The sequence below is a fragment of the Erythrolamprus reginae genome, chromosome Z (genome assembly GCF_031021105.1).
Source record: "Erythrolamprus reginae isolate rEryReg1 chromosome Z, rEryReg1.hap1, whole genome shotgun sequence".
NCBI classification, from domain to species: Eukaryota; Metazoa; Chordata; class Lepidosauria; order Squamata; family Dipsadidae; genus Erythrolamprus; species Erythrolamprus reginae.
In genome coordinates, this window is record NC_091963.1 from 134,559,583 (window position 1) to 134,586,470 (window position 26,888).

The following is a 26,888-nucleotide window of genomic DNA, read 5'->3' on the forward strand; positions in this document are numbered from 1 at the left end:
TATTTTATTCCATTTTATATTAAATCCCTGGTCCTGGTGACCCACCCAGATTGGATCTTGCATACATAATACTCCTTCCTACTATCCCCATAATGACAACCCTTTGAGGTAGGCTGGCCCATAGTCACCCAGCTGTCTTTCATGCCTAAAATGGGACGACAACACACTTAATAGTACTGTGCCTTGTTTGCAAGGAAGCTTTCAGGACAGAAATGAGCTTAAATGTTTCACAAATCAACAGTGCATTTGGAGAAAGCAAAGCAATGATTATAATTATAATTATAATGCAATAATAATAATAATAATAATAATAATAATAATAATAATAATAATAATAATTATTATTATTATTATTATTATTATTAATTAGAATTGTATGCTGCCCCTCTCCGTAGCATCTGCCTCAAATGTTTTTCTAGGGAGCATTACACCTACCGCTAGTAGAATTGACTCTGGTGTCCAGTAAACCTTGTCAACTTTTTGCATTAATTAGTTCTAGCATCCAAGACAAAGATAGCAGAATAATGAAATGTTTCAAATAAGTTTCATGTGAGTTCTAATGAAGCTAAGATGTGAGGCACAAATACTGTATGTTTCATAAAAGACTGTCTGATTTATAATACTGTACACTGCTCAAAAAAATAAAGGTAACACTTAAACAACAGAATGTAATTCCAAGTAAATCAAAACTTCTGTGAAATCAAACTCCACTTAGGAAGCAACATTGATTGACAATCAATTTCACATGCTTGTTGTGCACATTCAACTTTGTACAGAACAAAGTATTCAATAAGAATATTTCATTCATTCAGATCTATTGCTCTCCTATATCTATTGCTCTCCTATATCTCCTATACCTTTCTTCTATTCCTAGTATACATGAAGAAAAATCTCAAGTAATATTGTGACACCTTAAATAAAAGGTCAACGCAGCTATTTTGCTTAAACACCTGTAAACACCTATAAACATAGGTGTTTAATCCATTTGTCATTTGGGTAAAATTCTATCTAGTCTTCTATCCACTCTTTATTTATCGTAGAAAGCAGCTTTTGGAGTCATGGAACGTAGTAAGGAGATGTATAGATGGAATATATTTTCTCTGAGCTGTAATTTGACACGTTCCAATGAGATCTGATAGGACAGTTTTGTCATCCTTTGCATGATTGGAGAAGACGACCAGAGCTTTTTTACCGGTTGGCAACAGAAGACAGGGCAGGTCGGAATGGGGCTAGACTGTTTCCGTCAGAGTTTCCACTCTGGTCCGTCTCGGGACTATATAAAGTCCTGCTGGCGCAGTGGCTTTCAGTTGTTCTCGGCTTGGTGAGTTACTTGTCAGGATGTCCGGTCGTGGAAAAGGAGGGAAAGGCTTAGGGAAGGGAGGCGCTAAGAGGCACCGCAAGGTCCTTCGCGACAACATCCAGGGCATCACAAAGCCCGCCATTCGCCGCTTGGCTCGTCGCGGGGGAGTAAAGCGTATCTCCGGGCTCATCTACGAAGAGACTCGAGGTGTCTTAAAGGTCTTTTTGGAGAACGTTATCCGGGATGCGGTGACCTACACTGAACACGCCAAAAGGAAAACGGTGACTGCTATGGACGTCGTTTATGCTCTGAAACGCCAAGGTCGCACCTTGTACGGTTTTGGAGGCTAAAAGGCTACATTTTCCCCTGCTGACAAAAGCAACCCAAAGGCCCTTTTCAGGGCCACCCACCCACTCATTTAAAAGAGCTGTTTTCATTTTGGGAGGGGGCGGACCTTAACGTAAGTACTGTAAACTTAAAATCCCGATCGACAGTATTAGTAAATAATAACTGAGTAAATTAAATTGCTTTTTAAGGTTTGTGAAGCCAGGATAGTTAAGCATTTTTTACAAAAGTATATTTATTTATTTATTTATTTATTAGATTTGTATAAATTTGTAAAATTTATATTTTCAAGGCTTGTCGCATGTTTTTCTTTCTGGAAAGGCTAGATATTGCGGGAAACGGGTGAAATGGAAGCTTTTCGACATCTTTTCCCTCGTTCATCGGGGGGGGGGGGGAACAAAAGAAAAGAAACGGTTAAAGATTAATTACGCGCCATAAAGAGTCTGCTGCTTAGCGCGGCAAATTCAAATCTTAAGATTTATGCGAGACATTTGCCACAAGGTGGCAGCAGAGGACAAGGAATGCCGATTCTACCACCATCCGCAAAAACCCCTCCTGAAAAGATCTGTATAATAATGTGAAAAGACTACAATATACTCAGCTTGATAGTTTGAATATATAATACTCAGCTTGATAGTGATGATTCCTAAGAGGTCAGTAAGGGGTATGCATAAGTGCACCAGTGTGCCTACCGTCCAACCTAATATTTCTATATTAGTACCAATATCTTATATAAAAATTGTTATATCTTTGTGTACTACCAATACACACTTGACATAAATAAATAAATGTCCATTGTCTAAGTATATTTCTATCCTCCTGAGCTTAGTAAAATGAGCCAGATTGTTAGCACCAATATGCGGATTCCATATAAACCAGTGATTTTCAATCTTTTTTGAGCCGCAGCACATTTTTTACATTTACAAAATCCTGGGGCACACCACCAAACAAAATGACACTCCAAGACTCCTCTTTTTCCATCCCTGTCTCATCCCCCCTTGTGTGTGTGTGTGTGTACACACACTTGAACCATCTCCAAAAACACGTGACGGCTGGGGGTTTTCTCTCTTATTCTTTGGGTGGTTTTTATATGCTTTAAATCAAGAGTCACTTCTCTCTCTTTTGTTTCTTTCTCTTTCCTCTCATTCTCTGCCTCAATCATTTTCTCATTTCTCTTTTTTTCTCCCCTTTTTTCTCTCATTTCTCTCCTTCCTTCCTCTCTTCTCTCTCTTGCTTTCTTTCTCTCTCTTGCTTTCTCCTGCTTTCTTTTTCATTCTCTTCCTCTCTCTCTTCCTCTCTTTCTTTCTCTTTCTCTCTCTCTTGCTTTCTTTCTCTCGCTATTTCTCTTTCTCGTACACCACGCTGGCAACAGCGGCATTGGGCAGTAGCTGCAGGGCAGCAGCAGGGCAGTCGGCTGCGAGTGGGAGCTCCAGGGTGGAGGCCCTGACAGCGGCAGCTGGACGTGTTGCTGGATGCCGTACATGCTGGTGCTCCGCTGGACATGGGCATGTTTCCCAACTTCTGGTGGGCCCAGTAGGCTCGTGTTTCACCCTCCCCAGGTTCCAAAGGCTTCCCTGGAGGGTAAAAATGCCCTCCCCCATCTCCCCGGAAGCTCTCTGGAAGCCAAATGTGCCCTCCCAGAGCCTGCATTTTCTTTCAACATCTTTCAGTACAAATTGGGTGCTCTTGGGTGGATCTCCATTTTTGCTACCTTACTGTGTTCCCCCCTGTCCGGGCAGTAGCCCACCCCTGGCTGAAACTGACCTATTTCTAGCTGTGGGGATAAGGAGATTGCTGACTATTTGAATAGCTACTTCTGTTCAGTTTTCTCAGAAGGCAGCTTAAAATATAATAATGTTTCTATGTTTCTATCCATCACTTTTCACATGAATATTATATGTAAACAGTATCTGTTATTGTTGTCTCTTAGATAACCATGCAGATGATTTAAACTTATATAGAATTCTTTATAGAATAGAATTCTTTATTGGCCAAGTGTGATTGACACATGAGGAGTTTGTCTTTTGTCCACATGCTCCCAGTGTACATAAAAGAAAAAGATACATTTGTCAAGAAGCATGAGGTGCAACATTTAATGATTGTCATATGTTTAGAAAAGGTTTTGGAAATGAAGGAAGTGGCTATCAATATCTCTAGCTTAACTCATCAAATTGACACATTGTTGGCTTTGAAACAATCCAAACTGGAGACAAGGTCTAGCTTGGTTCTCAATCTTTCTAATGTGGCAACCTCTTGATACAGTTCGTCATGTTGTGGTGACCCCAACCATAAGTCTAGCATCAATTCTCACAACAGAGCTTTAAGCTGATTGGCAGGAAGGTCAGAGGACACCCCCACTGTAAATGCCTGATTGGTCAGATTGTAAAAATATGTTCCAAGGCGCCAGAATAGAAGCTTTAGTTCCTAACACCATGGGAAATTTGTGTTTTCCCTTGGCCGTAGGCGACCCCTGTGAAACAGTTTTTCGATCCCCAAAGGGGTCCTGACCCCCAAGTTGAGAAACATTGAGCTAAAGCATTTTTAATTTTACCATATCCTCCAAATTGGCAAAATAATACAGGTAGTCCTCAATTTATGACTTTTTGTTTAGTGATTGTTTGCAGTTGTGGCACTGAAAAAAGTGACATGATCATTTTTCACACAATTGGGATGCTTGGCAATTAATATGTATTTGTGATGGTTGCAGTGTCCTGGGGTCATGTGATCACCTTTTGTGACTTTCTAACAAGTAAACTCAATGGAGAAGCCACTACAACAACAGTGCTACTACATAATGCCACTACCTAACTGCAGTGATTCATTTAACAAACGTGGCAAGAAAGATTACAAAATGGTGCCAACTCACTTAATAACTGTCTTGCTTAGCAAAAAAAAAAAAATGAGCTCAATTGTGGCGAGTTGAGAACTAACTATGGCATAACCAGTACAGGAGAATTATTATTATTATTATTATTTTAATTGGATTTGTATGCCGCCCCTCTCCGTAGACTCGGGGTGGCTAACAACAATGATAAAAACAACATGTAACAATCCAATACTAAAATAAGAAAAAAGACCTTATTATAAAACCAAACATAGACGCAAACATACCATGCATAAATTGTAAGGCCTAGGGGGAAGGAATATCTCAGTTCCCCCATGCCTGACGACAGAGGTAGGTTTTAAGGAGCTTACAAAAGGCGAGGAGGGTGGGAGCAATTCTAATCTCTGGGGGGAGCTGGTTCCAGAGGGCTGGGGCCGCCACAGAGAAGGCTCTTCCCCTGGGTCCCGCCAAACGCCATTATTTAGTTGACGGGACTCGGAGAAGGCCAACTCTGTGGGACCTAACTGGTCGCTGGGATTCGTGCGGCAGAAGGCGGTCCCTGAGATATTCTGGTCCGGTGCCATGAAGGGCTTTATAGGTCATAACCAACACTTTGAATTGTGACCGGAAACTGATCGGCAACCAATGCAGACTGTGGAGTGTTGGTGTGGCATGGGCATATTTAGGGAAGCTCATGATTGCTCTCGCAGCAATTTGTATTTGTATCTCGGGGTTGAAATTAGGGTTCTCAGTTCACTCTGAGCTTGCAGATGTTTCATTATCCAGACTACGTAGGTAACATCATCAGTGGCTAGTCATTTACATGAACAATGAAATTTATGAACATGTGTATACATATACAGTGGTACCTCTACTTATGAACTTAATTCATTCCGTAACCAGGTTCTTAAGTAGAAAAGTTTGGAATCAATGTAAAAGCAAATAATGTGTGCAATTGGGGAAACCACAGGGAGGGTGGAGGTCCTGTTTCCTTCTAGAGAGGCCCCATGGAGGCTTCTCCCTGGCTTTTCTGGCCCTGTTTCCTCCCAGGAGATTCCTAGAGGCCCCACGGAGGCTTCTCCCTGCCATTTCCAGTTACAGTTTCAGAGAGTCAGGTTTCTAAGTAGAAAATGGTTCTTGAGAAGAGGCAAACAAATCTTGAACACCGGGTTCTTATCTAGAAACGTTCATAAGGTAGAGTTACCACTTAACATACATAAAGCATGAGGAGGACCAGAGGAGATTCAACAGATTCTGAGCAGTTCTGGAGAACCTGTAGCAGAAATTTTGAGTACTTTGGTGTTGTAATCATAGGTTCTTAGGCACTGAACGCTGGGAGTCTGAGTGGAAAAGGAAGTGTGAAAAAGCTGTCCTTACCCAACGGGGGGACCATTACCCTTGATGAAGTTATGGGATTGAATGCTTTCTCTAGCTCAGTGTCTCAGATTAATTTGCCCTCTTCTGCCTATGGCCATAGTGGCCGTGCAGCATTGGATGCTCTTAAGAGAGTGGATGATGTTTCCCAAGCTGCCAGAAGTTCCTTTGCAAAAATTCATCAAGCACCAAATCAGCCCTATTCTGATTTTTTGGATGATCTTAAGAAAGCAATAGAAAGGGAAATCACCAACCCTATAGCACAGGAGGAATTAGTTAAAAAACTAGCCTATGAGAATGCAAACGAGGACTGTAAGTGGGTTCTTCAACCTCTTTTGTCGTGCCCGGAGGCAGGATTGGCTGATTATCTCCATGCCTGCTGCATTGTTGGCACTAATATATATACAGTGTTTCCTCAATTTTCGCGGGTTCAAACTTCGCGGAAAGTCTATACCACGGTTTTTCAAAAATATTAATTAAAAAATACTTTGCGGGTTTTTTCCCTATGCCACGGTTTTTCCCACCCGATGACATCATATGTCATCGCCAAACTTTCGTCTGCCTTTAATAAATATTTTTTTTAATAAACTTTAATAAATAAACATGGTGAGTAATAATCTGAATGGTTGCTAAGGGAATGGAAAATTGCAATTTAGGGATTTAAAGTGTTAAGGGAAGGCTTGTGATACTGTTCATAGCCAAAAATAGTGTATTTACCTCCGCATCTCTACTTCGCGGAAATTTGACTTTTGCGGGCGGTCTCAGAACGCATCCCCCGCGAAAAGCGAGGAAACACTGTAATATGGAATCTCTAGCCATGGCATTGCAAAGGTTTAACCCCAATCCACGATCTGGCAACTGCTATAATTGCGGTAAATTTGATCATTTCAAAAACCAGTGCAGGGCCCCAGGAGGGGGGGGGCTGCCCAAAAGCAATGCTTTAACCCTAGCACAGCCAAACCACGCACTCTTTGCCCCAAATGCAAGAAAGGGTATCATTGGGCAAATCAATGTAAAGTACAGCCTCAACCTCATCCCCAGGACCAGGGAAACTAGAGTGGGGGCATTCAGCTAGCCCCGCACCAAAGGCTGAAATTTTTGATTTTGGGCGTATGCTTCTTTCTTTTGGTCTCTATGCTTCTGAAACTGTGTCTATGATGACCTTACTTATTTTTTACCTCTTGAACCAGAGCCTGGTTTTTATTTTCCGGAAGCGGTTGAGGATGACCCATCTGGTCTGCCCCCCGCTTTGCCATTGATTGTATACCCCAGGAAGGAACTTATTACCCGTGGAGTCATAGCCTCTCCCTTTTTGAGAGACGCCGCAGACTTTGCCTCTGTTGCCCTTATTGGTCTTATGGACACGCCTTTAATGGGGGAAAAGGGTGAACTTGTTGCACAAGCAATCCCAGTCCCTTTAGAAAGGGAACCTCAGGACTTCCATAGAATCACTTGCATTGGTGCTGCTCAAATGGACTGCCTTACTGTTGACACTTGCATTTCAAATGCCCGCCCTATTTTAACTTTTCAGTTGAATGGACGTTCTTTTTCAGGAATTCTGGACACTGGGGCGGATGTCTCCGTAATTCAACAGTCTGAATGGCCACCCTAGTGGCCCGTCATTTCCTCGCCTGCTGTCCGAGGTGTGGGGGGTGTTCAGAACGCTTAGGTTAGTAAGGATTGGCTTACTGTCACTTCCTCCGAGTGCTCTATTACTGCCCACACCAAGCCTTTAGTCCTACCCCTTCACGTTAACTTGTGGGGGCGAGATCTGATCTCACAATTGGGTGGACACTTGGTTTTGCAATAATGCCTCTCCCTCTCTCACTCACCCTGCTTGACTCCTCCCCAGCTTTTTGTAATACAGTAATACCTCATCTTACCAACTTAATTGGTTCCAGAAGTAGGTTCGTAAGGCGAAAGGTTTGTAAGATGAAACATTGTTTCCCATAGGAAACAATGTAAAAGTGATTAATGCGTGCAAAGGGGGAAAAATCTCAAAATGGTGCTCCGTTGGGCGCCGCCGCCCGGCTGTCACCTTTTAAAACAGCCGGGGAACTTCTCGGTTTTCTCCTAAACGACGAACTCAGAAGTTCGGGTTCGGGTTCCGGAGGCCGCCGAGAAGCGCCTGGCTGTTTCAAAAGGTTACAGCCGGCCGCCACCACCTGGTAGAATGCCGTTTTTGCGATCGGCCATGGCATTTTCAGCCAATCTAGAGGCTGGAAAGGAGGTGGGGAATCCCAATAGGGAATTCCATGGGAACAGCTTTGACGTCACAAAGACGTCCTTCCTGGAGGCCACGTTTCGGCTGACCAGGAAGGACATCTTCGTGACGTCAAAACTCCGCCCATGGAATTCCCTATTGGGATTCCCCACCTCCTTTCCAGCCTCCAGATCAGCCAAAACCGCCGCTGCCGATCGCAAAAATGGCGCTCTGCCGGGCGCCACCGCATAGCTGTAACCTTTTGAAACAGCTGGGCGCTTCTCGGCGGCCTCCGGAACCTGAACCCAAACTTCTGGGTTCGGCATTTGCGAGAATGCCAAGAAGCCCCCCGGCTGTTTCCGAAGGTGACAGCCGGACGGCGGCGCTTCTCGGTGGCCTCCCGAACCCGAGAAGTTCGGGTTCGGGAGAACGCCGAGAAGCCCCCTGGCTGGTTTAAAAGGTGACAGCCGGGCGGCGGTGCCCAGCGGAGCGCCATTTTGTGATCTGCGGTGGGTTTGTAAGCTGAAAAAAGTTCGTAAGAAGAGGCAAAAAATTTCCGAACCCCAGGTTCGTATCACGAGGGATTTGTATCACGAGGGTTTCGTATCACGAGGTACCACTGTACAGTGATATGTCGTCTTACGAACTTAATTGGTTCTGGGACGAGGTTCGTAAGGTAAAAAGTTTGTAAGATGAAACTAAGTTTCCCATAGGAATCAATGGAAAAGCCAATAATGCGTGCAAGCAGAAAACTCACCCCTTTTGCCTCATTACCACCGGCATTCAGATCGTTTGGGGGTGGGTAGAGGAGGGGGAGGATGGGTGGGAGAGAGACAGTGCAGGCTGCCCAGAGGGAGCCTTGTGGGTGGATTGGGTGGACAGTTACTGTCTGGCTGCAATGACTCGAAGGGAAGGGAGGGAAACGCACGGGCTGTTTGTGTATCCAGCTCCTCCTCTTCTCGCTTCTTTACAAGATGACCGCTGGGCGGCGGCACGGAGGCTGGAGGTGGCGGGTGTGTGTGGAAGAGGTCCGCAGGAGAACTGGGGGGAGCTGCGGTGCCTAGACACCTGCCTGCAGCAAAGGCACCCCGCGACCACCACCTTTGCCCCCAGAGGAAAGACCCCAGCCCACGCCTGCTGCTTGCTCTCCTGGGGGCCCACGCAAAGATCACCTTCGGGAGCTTCCCAGCCAGGTCCCTTCCACGGGCGGTGGCCGTGGCTCCCCCCAGTTCTCCCAGGGACCTCTTCCACACACACCCGCCGCCCCCAGTTTCGGTGCGGTCTTTTTGCACTGAATAGCAATAGCATCTAGACTTATATATAGGGGTTGACAGCAGGCAGGATGGGGTGGGACGCAGTTCCACCATTGGAAATTTATTTATTTATTTATTTATTGGATTTGTATGCCGCCCCTCTGCGAGGACTTGAGGCGGCTCACAACATAAATGAGCTGACCATCCCCCCTCTCCTCCTCCTCCTCTTCCTCGGAAAGCGGCAGGGAGACCAGCACCGGCAGGAGTTGCAGGGGGCCCATGTCCTCCCCCCTCTTTTCTCAACAGCCGATTGGCACCCAGCCCGAGGCAGAGAGTGACCCAGGGAGGAGAGTGCGGGAAACGTGAAGCAAATTGTCATGCCAGAGAGCGACACTGGGGAGGTTGTAAGTCGAGGACTTAATTATGATGATCATTCAAGCCACTCCCACCTGGTCACATGGTCAGCAAGCCACTCCTACCCAGTAACATGACCATTAAGCCACACCCACAAAATAAGCTACACTCACAGTGTGGCAGTAAAAATTTTGGCTGCCCATTACTGCTTATTTACCGCTTCACAGTGCTTTTATAGCCCTCTGTAGGCAGTTTACAGGGAGTCAGCCTATGGCCCCAACAGTCTGGGTCCTCATTTTACCCACCTTGGAAGGATGGAAATATGAGTCAACACGGAGCCTACTGAGATTCGATCTGCCAAACTCCTGGCATCCGGTGATCAGCAGAAGTAGCTTGCAGTACTGCCCTCTAACCACTGCACCACAGAAGCAAAAAACCTTGCCGAAGCAGACATGCATATGCATCCCTGCGAGAGACTTTGCTACCTGCACAGGTGCAGGAAGCAAAATGTCACTTGAATACACCTTGCACCCCAGAGCCACAGAGCTGCATCCAATTAGGCATACCAGTAGGAGCCCACTGCTGCATATGATCCCAGGACACTGTAATAATAATAATAATAATAATAATAATAATAATAATAATAATAATAATAATATTTATTTATTAGATTTGTATGCTGCCCCTCTCTGTAGACTCAAGGCGTCTCACAACAATAATTAAAACAATGTAAAACAAATCTAATAATTAAAAGTCACTTAAAAAACCCTTATTAAAAAGCAAAACATACACACAAACATACCATGCATAAACTGTATAGATCCGGGGGAAATGTCTCAATTCCCCCATGCCTGGTGGCAGAGGTGGGTTTTAAGAAGTTTACGAAAGACAAGGAGGGTGGGGGCAGTTCTAATCTCTGGGGGGAGTTGGTTTCAGAGGGTCGGGGCCGTCACAGAGAAGGCTCTTCCCCTGGGTCCCGCCAGACATTGTTTAATCAACGGGACCCGGAGAAGGGCAACTCTGTGGGACCTAACCGGTTGCTGGGATTCATGCGGCAGGAGGCGGTCTCGCAGATATTCTGGCTCGATGCCATGAAGGGCTGGTGGGTTGCTGCCGGTTTGGGCTGCTTCTTTAGAACTGGTGGCGGAAATTTGCTGCTGCTCACCAAACCTGCAGTGATGACTGACAGTCCACACTTCCAAACCAGGCCTCTGGTTGCTGTGGATAGGAAAACAAAATCCACCCCTGCGCATGGACAAAGGCTTCTGTCACAATGTGAACCAGTAGGGAAGGTAAGTAGAATCCACCTCTGCACTGTAGTTGCCATGAAGATGAATCAATTGCCAAGCCTCTGAAATTTGCTCATGTAACCACAAAAAGTGTGCCAGTGTGAAAAAATGGTCCATTTTTTCAGTGATGCAACTTTGAATTGTCACTAAATGAACTGTTGTAACTCAAAGACTATCTGTATCAGTGGCTATTGTAGGACTGGATAGGTCAGGGATCGGCCACTGTTTATGTTCTTAGGATAATTACAGAAGGTGATGGATATTTACTCCAAAAGACATTGACAGTCAAAGTTAACTTTCATTTACTTGCAACTTTATCTAACCCACTCAATTGAAAGGCAATCATGTAATATAAGCCATTAAGTTTCATTTCCAAGGAGAAACATAAAATTAAATCATAATCACTGTACGATGGAGGGATTTTAAAAGATAGGATTAAAATACACATCAGTGAAACACTTATTTGTCAGAGGTAAAAAACCAAATTGACGTGACTTTTATCCTTGTGTTGACAAGGAACAGAGAAATCATTTTTAATATACTTTCAGTGGTTAGAAATGTAGCAGTTGTGCTTAATTGCTAGATAAAACTTCTTGAAAAAATGGGAGTCCTGTGTAAGTTGGAAGAGGCACAGAAAAATACCATCACACTCCAATTGCAGTTGCATTTCTACTACTCTATTATTACCTTCTAGTATCAGAGATTGGATATGGGCCACTATAATTACCACTTCTGAAAAGTGATAGTCAAGTACTTTGAATTAAATACACGGATGGGGTGTAGGATATTTTTTATGCCATTGGAATTTTGTAGGAATCAATTTACATTTATCCCGAGTCCATCCACAATATATTCTTCATGCCATTCTTTATTCCACCAAATTTGGCCATTGAAGTTAGGATCTTTTAAAATTAAACCGCAGCAGGGAGAACGAGCCTGTAAGAAAGGGAGATACTTAAAGATCTTTTGAAGCTGCCACCAGCCCCTCCTTGTTAGAAACGCCACCCTTGCAATGCTGACGGCGTCTTACAGGGGGTCCTGAGGAAGGGGACACGAGGGGGACCGATCCACCCTGTCGAGGGAAGGAAGCCACGAGGCCTCTTTCTCGAAAGAAGGAAAGTAGAAGTCCTGAATTGGGGGAGTTCTACCACCAAATGTCCCTCGCTCCGACTCCCGAGTGAGCGGATGAATGTGTTACTTGGGTTCATTCAAGCGGCCTTGGTAGCCGAACCCCCTTTATGGGACGGAGCCTTTTCTCCCCACGCCGCCCCGGAGTCCCCCGAGAGCGGCCTGGCCCCCTTCGCCCGCCCCGCACTCCAAAGACAAGCGTTTAATTTAGGCGAAAAGGTCAAAGATTTCCACGGGGAAGCGGCGCCAGGCTGGAAGGCTCCCGGCTTCTGCCCGCTTTCCTGCCGCCTGTCGCCACTGTTCCGCCGGGCGCCGCCACCCACCCCAAGCCCGGGTCTCCCCGCGCCCTTTCCACCGGGGCACCGAGCGCCCCGCCGCCCCGCTGCCCCTACGGGGGCGCTTTTGGGGGACCCAAGAAACACAAAGTGGCCACAGCCACAGGCGCCTCTGGCTGGCGAAGAGCGGCGCCCGCGAACGCACCAATCAGGGCACAGCTCCGCCCCTATAAATACCAGGCGGTTCCTCAGCCTCACTTCAGAATTTACTTTTCGCCTCCCGGAGACTCGGTGCCAGACAGCCAGACCGACCGATCGCCAGACAGCCGAGCCGAGGAAGCCGAGTCGAGGAGCGACCATGTCCGAGACGGCGCCCGAAGCCCCCGCGGCCGCTGCGCCCCCAGCCAAGGCGCCGGCCAAGAAAGCCAAGAAGCCCGCGGCCGCCAAGCCGCGCAAAGCGTCCGGGCCCAGCGTCACCGAGCTGCTGACCAAGGCGGTGGCCGCTTCCAAGGAGCGCAACGGCGTGTCCCTGGCGGCGCTCAAGAAGGCGCTGGCGGCCGCCGGCTACGACGTGGAGAAGAACAACAGCCGCATCAAGCTAGGGCTCAAGAGCCTGGTGGGCAAAGGCATCCTGGTGCAGACCAAGGGCACGGGCGCCTCGGGCTCCTTCAAGCTCAACAAGAAGCAGCAGCAGCAGCACCAGGACACCAGAGACAAGGGCGCCAAGAAGAAGCCCGCCCTCAAGGCCAAGAAGCCCGCAGCCAAGAAGGCCGCCGCCGCCGCCAAGAAGCCCAAGAAACCCGCGCCCAAGAAGAGCCCCAAGAAGGCCGTCAAGAAACCCGCCGCGGGAGCCAAGAAGGCCGCCAAGAGCCCAAAGAAGGCCAAGCCCGCCAAACCCAAAAGGGCGGTTAAAAGTCCCGCCAAAGCCAAGGCAGTGAAGGCGAAGGCAAAAGCCGCCAAGCCCAAGACTCCCAAGGCGAAGATGGCCAAACCCAAGAAGGGGGCGGCCAAGAAGAAGTGAAGCTGCTTCCGTGACTTTCGATCCCAAAGGCTCTTTTAAGAGCCACCCACTTTCTCCTTGAAAAGAGCTGACCACATTCGAAGTCCCAAGCACTCCCCGTGCGTAAGTCAACCCTCTTTTTAATTGGGGGTAGTGGTGGTGGTGACACTTGTATACGTCTGGAGTTGCCTGCTTTGGAATCCTTCCACAAAGGACTTCTGGGAAGGTCGTAGCGCCTTCCAAAAGTCTCGAATCAAGCTCTCCGCGAGCGGCGTGCTGAATCCATATTCTCCCGCAAAACCCAGAGGGAGAGCGTTCTTCTTCGTTCTTGCCGGGACCACTGTTGCCCGGATATCCCTCCCTTTTATGCACCATCTTTTAAAAATATATATCATGACAGTTGGGGAGCATGGAGGAGAGAAAGAGTCCAGAGAAGGACTAGAATGAATGCAGATGTGCACAACTATTGCAACCTTTGCAATTCCTTAAAAATTGCCGATTGATTGAAAAAGCTTATGACTCATTAAAAAAAATAACCCGGGCTGCATAGGGATTGAGTGGTGCCTTCATTTCTAACTAATCAGGCCTAAATGTAGGCACTGGTATTGGGATTATATAATTGCAAAGCTGCCCCCCCCCTTCATATTTTGTCAACTAAGATATGAAAGCGATCAGTGTTTTCTGATACGATCGTGTAGCCCAGTTTTCGGTAAAGATCATAAGAGACAATGTTATCCAAGCATGAAACTATTTGAGACATTGTATAGTCTAAGGAAGAATAAAACGCATAGTAAAAATTTCCGAGGAACTGTTTCATAAAATAAAAATGGATTATTATTTTTACTGAGGATACTTTTGGCACCGTTGGCCATCAAACCGAAATAAAATGTAGCCGAATACCGAAAGCCAAAAGAAATACAATGTACTAAAAGATGCTACAAAGTCGCAACTTTTCTTTTTATACTCACAAAAACACTGTAACTTCATATGCAAGCTGGTGTAGGATTTTTTTTTTGGTGAGTTACAAAACCGTTTTTGAGACTGAATGCACTTCGGGAAATATGGAGTTGTGAATTGTAACAAAGCTGTTTACCAAGGAAGATTTTAAAACCATGCTGGCAGAAATATTTTATCCTTTATAAATGAAGAACGTGATTGGTCACATTCGAATTCCTGGTTGATTTATTGATGGAAAAGCCCGCCTCTTTGGATTCTTAAGAAGGAGGGGCCGAAAGTGATACACGCCCCTCTCTTCAAGTTCTCACTCAGGTCGGGTAAAGTGCTATATAAGCGCTGCCCTTGCGTTCGACTTCCATATCGTTCTACTTTTCGTTGAGGAATTACTACTGTTTTGCTGTTGTCATGTCTGGTCGAGGGAAAGGCGGCAAAGGGCTCGGGAAAGGAGGCGCCAAGCGCCACCGGAAAGTCCTCCGCGATAACATCCAAGGTATCACCAAGCCTGCTATCCGCCGTCTGGCTCGCCGTGGAGGAGTGAAGCGTATTTCGGGCTTGATTTACGAAGAGACTCGCGGCGTGCTGAAGGTCTTTTTGGAGAACGTTATTCGTGATGCCGTCACCTACACCGAGCACGCGAAGCGAAAGACGGTAACTGCGATGGATGTGGTTTATGCTTTGAAACGCCAAGGTCGTACTCTGTACGGTTTCGGCGGATAAGCGTCTATACATTTCATTTTTCTTTGATCTAAAAAAGGCCCTTTTCAGGGCCACCCACCCATTCATAAAAAGAGCTGCGTTCACTTATGGATACCCAAGGGTAAACGTTGAGCGCGTTCGCTTTGTTTGGTGTAAATTGTATGCGGAAGAAACACTGTAGAAGAGCCCTATAGCCCTATAACGATATTATTAATATTGTTTCTTCATTATTTGACCCCTATGACAATCCTTAAGCGTTGTACCTCATGATTCTTGACAAATGTATCTTTTCCTTTTATGTACACGGAGAGTATCTGGAGCAAAGACAAATTCCTTGTGTGTCACACTTGGCCAATAAAGAATTTTAGTCTATGGTGGCAAAAAAAATTAAATCTGGTCTGGTGTTGCGTCAGGAAACTTCGGAGGAACATTGTAATCTTAGCAATAGATACAAATTATTTGAAAAGAAAGTGAACTGTTAAACTGTTTGACCTGAAACTGTTAAAATGTAAAAGGTTCGGTCCATTCATTTAGCGCTTTGGAGAAAACGAAGTACTGTATTCTTTTAAAAATACCTGTTTCCGTGATACTAATAAAAGCGTTTATCGAGACCTCCCTGCTGCCCCACCCCCAATTCTAAAGAGAAACGATAATGGTTCGATTCCCCCACCGCAGGCTGATTCCGCATTTCATGCCATCTTTTCAATAGCTTCCCCCCCTCGCCCCCTTATTTCTGCCACAAAAATGTAATTGTTCTCACATTTTATAATCTAGGCCAGTGTTTCCCAACCTTGGCAACTTGAAAATATCTGGACTTCAACTCCCAGAACTCCCCAGCCAGCGAACGCTGGCTGGGGAATTCTGGGAGTTGAAGTCCAGATATCTTCAATTTGCCAAGGTTGGGAAACACCGATCTGGACGGTATGTATTGTCTCCCGCTCCCCTTTACATTGCTAAGAGCAGCAAAATGGAAGCATCTATTTAGGAACACGTGGGTATTTCTGCCAATCGCGATGCAGCATTTGAATGTTTGAATTCATGGCACGGATTGGCCAAGTGGTGAGGCAACCCAAGGGCTGCGCTTTCTATTGTTCTTTCCCCCAGTTCTTGACCATGAATTCCAAGATTAAGCTTGATGGAAAAACCTGCTGTCTAGAGTGGCAGAAAGGTTTTATAAATGGACAACATTAACTTCAACTCAGGATTTGATTAACTATACATTGTTATATGAGCTGGTACAATATGCTTTTAGTTAATTGAGCTACTTTCCATAATTAACACATCTATGTTGAATATCCTACCTCTAGGCTAACAGTATTTTTATATATATTTTATTTTGTCCAAAACATGATGAAGGGTACAGAGGATAAACTAGTAAGTTAAGTCAGTGAAAGACTAGAAGAAAGATACAGGAATACAATAAATCAATGAAAGAATAGAAGAAAAGGTATAGGAATAGAAGAAGGTTTTATAAAGAGATATAGGAGAGACAGTAGGACAGGGGACGGAAGGCACTCTAGTGCTCTTATGTTTGCCCCTTACTGACCTCTTAGGAATCGGGAGAGGTCAACAGTGGAAAGTCTAAGGGTAAAATGTTGGGGGTTAGGGGATGACACTATAGAGTCAGGTAATGAGTTCCATGCCTCAACAACTCGATTACTAAAATCTTATTTTTTACAGTCAAGTTTGGAGTGGTTAATACTAAGTTTGAATCTGTTGTTTGCTCTTTTGTTGTTGTGGTTGATGCTTAAGTAGTCGTTGATAGGGAGGACGGCAAAATTCGCGTGCACACACACACACATTTTAGCCTAGCAAACCCAGAATCATGTGCTAGTCATTTTTGATTAATGAAATAAATTAAATTAATAATGTAAATTGTGCAAAAAGTTTTAAATAACCAGCTAATGAAGCAGTGTAAATTACTCCCACTGAATTCTGGTTTGTGTTTTTAAAGAATCTTGGAATGCCAATAATTTTTTTCCAGAAATTATCACCCCAAAAGATAAATAAGGAGAGTTTATATGCATACACTTGGTCTTATAGAAAGTTAGCACCCCCACCCCCACCCCCCCAGAATAATGAAATATCATAGTGTGCGCTGTGATAAAGTTCACACAAGACGTTTGGACAAAGAGAACAGAAATGTTTATTCTTTCTGGGTATACCAAAAATGGTTTGCAAAGCGGGTACTCTTCACAAGGGAAGAGACACTTGTACAGAAGCTAAAGAGCAGGTTATATAGTTTTTACAAATCACAAAGGTACATAGAATTTCTCAACTTATCACACAGAATTCCTTGCCCAAATATGGTCCACATCCTGCCTCCCTCTCCAGGAGATGAATAGTTTATTGGGTAAACAGCAAACATTTATCTTGTTAAACAGCAAACATTTATCTTGTTAATCAGCAAACATTTATCTTGTTAAAAACAGATCCCAAAATGACAGTCACAAGATAAGGAAAAATAGGAAATCCTAATCTTGTTAAAGACAGAAACTACAGACAGCAAATACTGTACTGATATTCTTAAAATAAAACTTAAATTATTTTATACACAATGGATTTTTCCTTCAATAGAAAGTATTTTAAAAGGCAGAACATTATATAGAATATCTCCTGAAACATACTCTTAGGCAAGGAAAAAGACTCATTCTTAGTAGCCCCCACCTTCGTCAATGTGCTATTCAGGAATGGCACAGTTCACCTTTGTTAATAGCTGGACCGATCTATCCTACATAACAAACAACACCCATATTAGGCATTGCCCAAAGCCGTTTCATTCCTCCATCACCTACCAAAGGGTCAGCCGAATTTGAATTCAAAAACAAAGCTTCTGCATGGCACCAGGGAAAATCTGACAACCAACCAGAGGGCATTTCTTATATAGGAAAAGGAAACCCAACAGAAGTTATAAAAACACAGGGACCCTTAGCAAGGATCCCTTTTTTCCTCTGGATCCAAGATCTGGAAACATGTGATCCACCTTTTCTGTACAGAAGCTCATTCCATGTGCTCCTGGGCAATGTGATCCTGTCCACCATTAAACCTCCTTTCCAAGCGATCTCCATGAATCCAGTGTCTTTTCCCCCACTTGGAACTGAACCTAGAAGAATATTGCTTCCTACAGTCTCACATTCAGGAGTCCAGCAGAGCCAGGCTTTCTTAGAATTAGAACTGAATAAGCACCAGAATTGTAAAAGAAAAAAAAAGCTAGATTGTGGAGTTGAAAAAAAAAGTCTCAGAAGATGGCAAACCACATCCATCCTGCCAATATATATACACTGCTCAAAAAAATAAAGGGAACACTTAAAACAACAGAATATAACTCCGAGTATATCAAACTTCTGTGAAATCAAACTGCCCCCAGGAAGCAACACTGATTAACAATCAACTTCACATGCTGTTGTGCACATTCAACTTTGTACAGAACAAAGTATTCAATGAGAATATTTCATTCATTCAGATCTAGGATGTGTTCTTTGAGTGTTCCCCTTATTTTTTTGAGCAGTATATGTATACAGTATATATTTCCCCTTTCCATTAAACAAAATTTACTTCAATATTAGCATATAGGTGTCAGACAAATTTCTCAAAGCAGTAACCCTGAGTTTCTTAAGGAATAGATAAATAATTATGAGAACAAGAAACAGTTGATTAGCACAGATAATAGAGAACCTGATGCTCCTTAAATTAAAACCCTCCCTGTCCCTTCCTTTGGGTATAGAACAGTGGTATTTGCTAGGTATGATCCAAAGAACCACAATAACAGTCACAACAGTGTAATTGAAGCTTTGCCTATTATTTATTTATTTATTTATTGGTTCAATCTTTGGAGAGGGACGGCATAGAAATAATAATAATAATAATAATAATAATAATAATAATAATAATAATAATAATAATAATAATAATAATAAATTAAGAGAATGATTTAAAAAACAATTAAAAACCCATGCATATTATTCTTCCACATTTAGTAGAGAGTCCTTTCATTGGAACTCGTGAAGGATGAAATCCAAAATATTTGAAGGAATGCAAAAAGCCGGCCTTTGGATCCACTCTGAGTGAACCATGGAAGATTTTTAAAAGAGGGGGGAAAATCCATTCAATATTCTAAAAATGGATGTTACTTTTGTGGGGTGAAAGTTGCAAAAGAGGATTATCAACAATACTATGTTTCTTGTTCTCTTTCAATCATATCTGCCCAGAAAATGAGTGGAATGAAGGAGAAAACCTCTACTAAATTGCACAAAAGGCAACTTAGTTGCAAAAATGAAATCATAAATAATTTGCCTTCTTTGCTTTTTTCACCTTTACATTTTGTGAACTGGCTCACAAAAGAGCTGGAAAATAAATATCTTTCTGAAGCAATCAGCAAAAATATTTCAATAAAGGTTTTAAAACGCCATTCCCAGTAGATTGGGGGGACGGACCAGTTATCCCTTTACTCGGTTTTAAATTTTGTAACAATACATGTTTAATAGGAAAAATTATGAGATTATTATTATTTCTTAATTCCGTATTGGTTATTCATTGGAGAGAGGAACAATACAGTTCGTTTGGGGAAACTACCCCCCCCCCCGCTGTTTTCATTCTGATCAGTCTCTGCAGTTTTCATTCTGGTCGGTCTCTACGCAATATAAGCTGAGAGATTCGTCCGTTAGCCGCATTTCTCTTCCTGCAAGCAAAGGCGCTGGTAGCTGAAGGCAATCATGTCTGGGCGTGGGAAAGGCGGCAAAGGGCTCGGAAAAGGAGGCGCTAAGAGGCATCGGAAAGTTCTCCGAGATAACATCCAAGGCATCACCAAGCCTGCTATTCGTCGCTTGGCCCGCCGCGGGGGAGTCAAGCGTATTTCGGGCTTGATTTATGAAGAAACCCGGGGCGTGCTGAAGGTTTTTCTGGAAAACGTTATTCGTGATGCCGTCACCTACACCGAGCATGCAAAACGGAAGACCGTGACTGCAATGGACGTTGTTTATGCCTTGAAACGCCAAGGTCGTACTCTGTATGGCTTCGGAGGCTGAAAAGCTTGAATCAACCGAATAAAAAACCCCCAAAGGTCCTTTTCAGGACCACCAAATCTTTCAGAAAATTTGCTGAGTTGCTTGCTGATTTGGTAGCCAGAATTTTGATATAAACGTTCAAATCTTATATAGAGTGTTGTGAATGTGTGTGTTTATGAGAACAGCTTGTTAAGATTTTAGGAACAATTCCTGTAGCTTTTTTTAAAAAAAAATCCAAGATTTCCTGAAATTGGTTGCTGCTATTTTTAGTTTCAATAGGGATTGTGAGAAATGACACCCCAGGAAATGTAGCTTCTTGAGGTAGAGCTATGATTTCTGCCTTTCAACCCCTGTATTCAAATTAGGTTTTTTTTAACATTGCTAACATGAAAACGAGCATTTTGCAGCATTTGGATTCTAAAAACAAAAAGTGTAAGAAACAAGACATGATGTCAAATAAATGAAGGTATATTTTGAAAAAGCATGTTTCTAACAAAGCCCCCTGAATTCACTGGGGATTTGTAATAAAAAGTGCAGCCCTAATGCAGTGGGTCTAATTTGGAAGATGCTTCAGCACTGCACTGTCTCTTAAAGCTGGACAGCAACAATGCAATTAATGTCTTGAGTATTGTTAATTTATGTGGATTGAAGAGTTTGTAGTTTGTCTTCACTGGGAGATTGATGAGGTGGGGGGAGGGGAAAGTAGTCCTGGTCTTTTAAAATATGTGTTGGTGGACCAAGTTTACAAATGGGTGCCAGTTCTGTGTTCCAGAATGAAGTAAGGAATCATTCTCTTCCTCCGAGAATTACAGCATAGGCCTGAGTTTTTGTTACAGCTTTTATTATCCCATTTTGATGAGTTTTTGAGAATATCAAAACTTGTTTAATCTTCCTACTGGTATAGGGCTCATGCTTCACTCCAGGACTAGATTCACCTCTAATAATAGCATATCCTAGATAGGAGTTATGGGACAGTGCTTTGTGGGCATAAAAGTATTCTATTTTTATCTGAATTCCTTAAGACTGTTTTTCTAGCAAGGATTTAATATTAATTCTTTTAGTGCATCGTTTAAACATTCACTTGCAATATCCTCTTGCTTTCTAAAGAGCCACTCATGGCACTGGACCAGAATATCTCTGAGACCGCCTTCTGCCGCACGAATCCCAGCGACCGATTAGGCCCCACAGAGTGGGCCTTCTCCGGGTCCCGTCAACTAAACAATGTCGGTTGGCGGGCCCCAGGGGAAGAGCCTTCTCTGTGGCGGCCCCGACTCTCTGGAACCAACTCCCCCCAGAGATTAGAACTGTCCCTACTCTTCCTGCCTTCCGTAAACTCCTTAAAACCCACCTTTGTCGTCAGGCATGGGGGAACTGAAACACCTCCCTCCCCCGGGCATGTACAATTTATGCATGGTATGTTTGTGTGTGTGTTTGTTAGTAAAATGGGGTTCTTTTTTAAATATTTTAAATTATATTTGGATTTGCTATGAATTGTTGTATCTTGCTGTGAGCCGCCCCGAGTCTGCGGAGAGGGGCGGCATACAAATCTAAATAATAAAAATAAATAAATAAAATAATATTTAAATTGACCAAATTGCTCATTATTCTTCCACATAAGCAGAAAAGGCAAAATTTGTCTCTTCATTCCCCCCCCCAATGTCCATCACCAAATCTACCAGAATTGGAAGTGAAATTGAAATCCATTATATCTGGAAAGAACTAGAATAGGGAAATCGTGCATGTGTTTATGCATGAAATATTTTGTAATTTGTAAACTTTTAAACATCCCTATTTCCAATTTGGGGCAAAATTATCCATAGAGTTATTTAAGAGCATCTTTTGTTGACACTTGATGAGTATGAAGAAAAGACTATTACTAAATAGTATCCCAGTTTATGATTAGGAAATCAATTGTGATTAGGAAATCAAACACCATGATTTGGAGACAATGTTGCAATTAATATACATTTAGTTTGACCTACTCCCCATATTTTTGAATGCAATCCAAAGGGGGGAAATAAAAGTTATATTCTAAGAAAAATGGCACTAGATTGCCGTCGTAGCAGAGAGAAATGTGAATAAATAAACCTTTGCATAACATACTGAGTTACTCTCTTACACAGGACTTTTCATTTTTTTGTTAAATCCTGGACAGATTACAAGATTTTATTATTCCCAATAAAATGGATGGATGAAATCATCTCTTAGTCCTGTATTTGATAAACGGGGGTGATTATTATTATTATTACTGTTGTTGTTAATAATAATAATAATAATAATAATAATAATAATAATAATAATAATAATAATAATAATAATATTTAGATTTGTATGCTGCCCCTCTCCACAGACTCGTGGCGATGATGGGGAGACAGGATACCTCAAGTCAATTAAAATAACAGAATAGCGATTGGCTGCGGCAGGAGGATAAGAGACCAATCAGAGTTACGCTATTATTGTCCAATCACGGCAAACAGCGAGCTACTCTCAGCCAATAGAAAGACGGGACGCTGCCTATAAAACACCCACCAGTTTGACCGCCAAATTCATTCATCTGAACTTTCAGAGAGCGAAGTTTCCTTGTTTTGCAAGATGGCCAGAACCAAGCAGACGGCTCGGAAGTCCACCGGTGGTAAAGCACCAAGAAAGCAGCTTGCTACTAAAGCAGCCCGCAAGAGCGCACCGGCCACCGGAGGCGTGAAAAAACCTCACCGCTACCGTCCGGGCACTGTGGCTCTCCGAGAGATCCGGCGCTACCAAAAGTCCACCGAGCTGTTGATCCGCAAACTCCCCTTCCAGCGTTTGGTGCGTGAAATCGCCCAGGACTTCAAGACCGACCTGCGTTTCCAGAGCTCGGCTGTGATGGCTCTTCAGGAGGCCAGCGAGGCTTACTTGGTGGGGCTGTTTGAAGACACCAACCTCTGCGCCATCCACGCCAAGCGAGTCACCATCATGCCCAAAGACATCCAGTTGGCTCGCCGTATCCGCGGTGAGAGAGCTTAAAAAAAAAATCCTTCGTCTCACTCTGATGAGGAGACTTCGCTCGCTTATACCCAAAGGCTCTTTTAAGAGCCACTAACGCTTTCACTAAAAAGAGCCTGGTTGTTATCCTTTTTTTTTTTTTTTTTTTTTGAGTATTTGGCGCCACCCATTTGTAAGTCCCTGTAGCTTCCCTGGTTTATAAGATCGGCTGGTAAAAAAACAACAAAGTCCGCGCCATTACTGTATGAGGGCTTTGTCCCGCCGCCACCCGCTCTAAGCCGCTGGGTGGGTAGGCTGCACCGTGGTGGGGGGGGGGGGAGAAGAGGGAGGGAGGGAATTCACAAAACCAGCGGGTCGAATATGAACGACTCTGTCCAGCGTTCTGATGCGCTCCCGTATTCAACAGCCGCTTTCCTCTGGGGTTACAATCATCTCGTCATAAGCAGTAGTTTTCTCGCCTGGAATTAACTACCTTGAAATGTGCAGGGGATGTGCAGAATTTAAATGTGGAAATTTTACAATGGATGTGCAGGGGAGGTATGGACTTCCAACTCTCAGAAAATAAAAGTCCAAACATTAGAAAAAGTTGGCAAGGCTTGGAGTCTAAAATATAGTGTCTCAAAATGAGGTCAGCTCTTTTCAAGGAAAAAGTGGGTGGCTCTTAAAAGAGCCTTTGGGGATCGGAGTTCACCGAAGTCGCTTCACTTCTTCTTGGCCGCCCCCCTCTTGGGCTTGGCCACCTTCGCCTTGGGAGTCTTGGGTTTAGCTGCTTTCGTCTTTGCCTTGGCGGGACTCTTAGCTGCCTTGATCAGCTTGGCGGGCTTGGCCTTCTTGGGGCTCTTGGCGGCCTTCTTGGCTCCCGCTGCGGGTTTCTTGACGGCCTTTTTGGGGCTCTTCTTGGGCGCGGGTTTTTTGGGCTTCTTGGCGGCGGCAGATTTCTTGGCTGCGGGCTTCTTGGCCTTGAGGGCGGGCTTCTTCTTGGCGCCCTTGTCTCTGGTGTCCTGGTGCTGCTGCTGCTGCTTCTTGTTGAGCTTGAAGGAGCCCGAGGCGCCCGTGCCCTTGGTCTGCACCAGGATGCCTTTGCCCACCAGGCTCTTGAGCCCTAGCTTGATGCGGCTGTTGTTCTTCTCCACGTCGTAGCCGGCGGCCGCCAGCGCCTTCTTGAGCGCCGCCAGGGACACGCCGTTGCGCTCCTTGGAGGCGGCCACCGCCTTGGTCAGCAGCTCGGTGACGCTGGGCCCGGACGCCTTGCGCGGCTTGGCGGCCGCGGGCTTCTTGGCTTTCTTGGCCGGCGCCTTGGCTGGGGGCGCAGCGGCCGTGGGGGCTTCGGGCGCCGTCTCGGACATGATCGCTTGGCTCGGCGGTCTGGCTGGCTGGCGGTCGGACAGGGAGGGCAGCGGCGCTTGGCGGGCGGTCTGGCTGGCTGGCACCGGATCTCCGGGAGGCGAAAAGTAAATTCTGAAGTGAGGCCGAGGAGCCGCCTGGTATTTATAGGGGCGGAGCTGCGCTCTGATTGGTGCCTTCGCGGGCGTCGCTCTCCGCCAGCCAGAGGCGGCTGTGGCTGCGGCCACTTTGTGTTTCTTGGGTCCCCCAAAAGTGCCCCCAGAGGGGTGGCGGGGCGGCGGGGCGCTCGGTGCCCCGGTGGAAAGGGCGCGGGGGGACCCGGCTTTGTGGCGGGGAGCGGCGCTCGGCCGGGCAGAGGCGGCGGGCGGCAGGAAAGCGAGCAGAAGCCGGGAGCCTTCCAGCCTGGCGCCGCTTCCCCGTGGAAATCTTTGACCTTTTCGCCTAAATTAAACGCTTGTCTTTGGAGTGCGGGGCGGGCGAAGGGGGCCAGGCCGCTCTTGGGGGACTCCGGGGCGGCGTGGGGAGAAAAGGCTCCGTCCCCCAAAGGGCGTTCGGCTACCAAGGCCGCTTGAATGAACCCAAGTAACACATTCATCCGCTCACTCGGGAGTCGGAGCGAGGGGCCTTTGCTGGTAGAACTCCCCCAGTTTAGGACTTCTACTTTCCTTCTTTCGAGAAAGAGGCCTCGTGGCTTCCTTCCCTCGACAGGGTGGATCGGTCCCCCTCCGTGTCCCCTTCCTCAGGACCCCCTGTCAGCATTGCAGGGGTGGCGTTTCTAACAAGGAGGGGCTGGTGGCAGCTTCAAAAGATCTTTAAGTATCTCCCTTGGCTACATCCTCGTTCTCCCTGCTGCGGTTTAATTTTAAAAGATCCTAACTTCAAAACCCAAATTTGGTGGAATAAAGAATGGCACAAAGAATATATTGTGCATGGACCCTGGATAAATGTAAATTGATTCCAATAAAATTCCAATGGCATAAAACTCTCCTCGTGCTTAATAAACACCCCATCCGTGTATTTAATTCAAAGTACTTGACTATCACTTTTCAGAAGTGGTAGTAATTATAGTGGCCCATATCCAATCTCTGATGCTAGAAGGTAATAATAGAGTAGTAGAAATGCAACTGCAATTGGAGTGTGATGGTATTTTTCTGTTCCTCTTCCAACTTACACAGGACTCCCATTTTTTCAAGAAGTTTTATCCAGCAATTAAGCACAACTGCTACATTTCTAACCACTGATAGTATTTTAAAAACGATTTCTCTGATTCTTGTCAACACAAGGATAAAAGTCACTTCAATTTGGTTTTACCTCTGACAAATAGGAAGTGTTTCACTGATGTGTATTTTAATCCTATCTTTTAAAATCGCTCCATCATCCAGTGATTATGATTTAATTTTATGTTTCTCCTGGGAAATGAAACTTAATGGCTTATATTACATACATTCACGATTGCCTTTCATTTGAGTGGGTTTGATAAAGTTGCAAGTAAATGAAAGTTAACGTTTGATTGTCAATGTCTTGGAGTGAATATCCATCACCTTCTGTAATTATCCTAAGAACATAAGCAGTGGCCGGTTGGGTCCGATCCCTGACCTATCCATTCCTACAATAGCCACTAATACAGATAGTCTTTGAGTTACAGCAGTTCATTTAGTGACCATTCGAAGTTACATCACTGAAAAAAATTGACCATTTTTCACATTGGCACACTTTTCAAGGTCACATGAGCACATTCCAGAGGTTTGGCAATTGATTCATCTTCATGGCAACTACAGTGCAGAGGTGGATTCTACTAACCTTCCCTACTGGTTCACATTGCAACAGAAGGGAACCATGTACAGTGGTCCCCCGATTATTGCGAGGGTTCCGTTCCAGGACCCCTCGCAATGATCGGTTTTTCACGAAGTAGCGCTGCGGAAGTAAAAACACCATCTGCGCATGTGCAGATGGTGTTTTTACTTCCGCCGCAGCAGCGAGGAGCCGAAGATTGGGGTTTCCCCGCCGCCCACGCAAACTCCTCGCTGTTGCCGCGCCCGCCGCTTGTCTTGTCCGCCCGCCGCTTGTCCACCGCCTGCCTGCCCGCGCGCCCGCCGCTCGCCCGCCCTTCGCCCGCCCACGCCGTTCGTTCGCGCCGCTTCCCAGCTGAGTCCTGAAGCGAACTTCTGCGTTTGGCTTCGGGACTCAGCTGGGAAGCGGCGCTGGGGTTTCCCCACCGCCCACGCAAACTCCTCGCTGCCGTTCGCCCGCCCTTCGCCCGCCCTCGCCGTTCGCTCGCGCCGCTTCCCAGCTGAGTCCTGAAGCGAACTTCCGCATTTGGCTTCAGGACTCAGCTGGGAAGCGGCGCTGGGGTTTCCCTGCCGCCCACGCAAACTCCTCGCTGATGCCCGCCGCTCGCCCTCCTGCCAGCAAGAGGGGGAAGACCCAGGGAAGCCGCCCAGCAGCTGATCTGCCTGGCGCCATCTACACATGCGTGGCCATAGAAAAAAGGGCGTGCATGCGCAGATGGTGTTTTTACTTCCAGGTTGAAAAATCGCCATATAGCCATTTCGCAATGATCG

The 26,888-nt window shown here is 45.2% G+C and overlaps 6 protein-coding genes across 6 annotated transcripts; 5 read left to right on the plus strand and 1 right to left on the minus strand.

Annotated features, from left to right (window-relative positions):
• Positions 1-1,328: 1,328 nt before the first annotated feature.
• LOC139153354 (histone H4) lies at positions 1,329-1,706 on the plus strand. Its single transcript, XM_070727151.1, has one exon. It carries the CDS (start codon positions 1,339-1,341, stop codon positions 1,648-1,650), a length of 312 nt encoding a protein of 103 aa, XP_070583252.1. The 5' UTR covers positions 1,329-1,338; the 3' UTR covers positions 1,651-1,706.
• A 10,901-nt stretch (positions 1,707-12,607) lies between these two features.
• On the plus strand, positions 12,608-15,390 carry LOC139175657 (histone H1-like). Its single transcript, XM_070766840.1, has one exon. It carries the CDS (start codon positions 12,704-12,706, stop codon positions 13,364-13,366), a length of 663 nt encoding a protein of 220 aa, XP_070622941.1. The 5' UTR covers positions 12,608-12,703; the 3' UTR covers positions 13,367-15,390.
• Positions 14,708-15,390, plus strand: LOC139175660 (histone H4). The gene has a single exon (XM_070766843.1). It carries the CDS (start codon positions 14,708-14,710, stop codon positions 15,017-15,019), a length of 312 nt encoding a protein of 103 aa, XP_070622944.1. The 3' UTR covers positions 15,020-15,390.
• A 4,293-nt stretch (positions 15,391-19,683) lies between these two features.
• On the plus strand, positions 19,684-20,176 carry LOC139175662 (histone H4). Its single transcript, XM_070766844.1, has one exon. The coding sequence runs from the start codon at positions 19,711-19,713 to the stop codon at positions 20,020-20,022; it is 312 nt and encodes a 103-aa protein (XP_070622945.1). The 5' UTR covers positions 19,684-19,710; the 3' UTR covers positions 20,023-20,176.
• Positions 20,177-22,569: 2,393 nt separating this feature from the next.
• LOC139175659 (histone H3) lies at positions 22,570-23,048 on the plus strand. The gene has a single exon (XM_070766842.1). The coding sequence runs from the start codon at positions 22,594-22,596 to the stop codon at positions 23,002-23,004; it is 411 nt and encodes a 136-aa protein (XP_070622943.1). The 5' UTR covers positions 22,570-22,593; the 3' UTR covers positions 23,005-23,048.
• Positions 23,009-24,397, minus strand: LOC139175658 (histone H1-like). The gene has a single exon (XM_070766841.1). It carries the CDS (start codon positions 24,327-24,329, stop codon positions 23,685-23,687), a length of 645 nt encoding a protein of 214 aa, XP_070622942.1. The 5' UTR covers positions 24,330-24,397; the 3' UTR covers positions 23,009-23,684.
• Between the last annotated feature and the right edge of the window lie 2,491 nt (positions 24,398-26,888).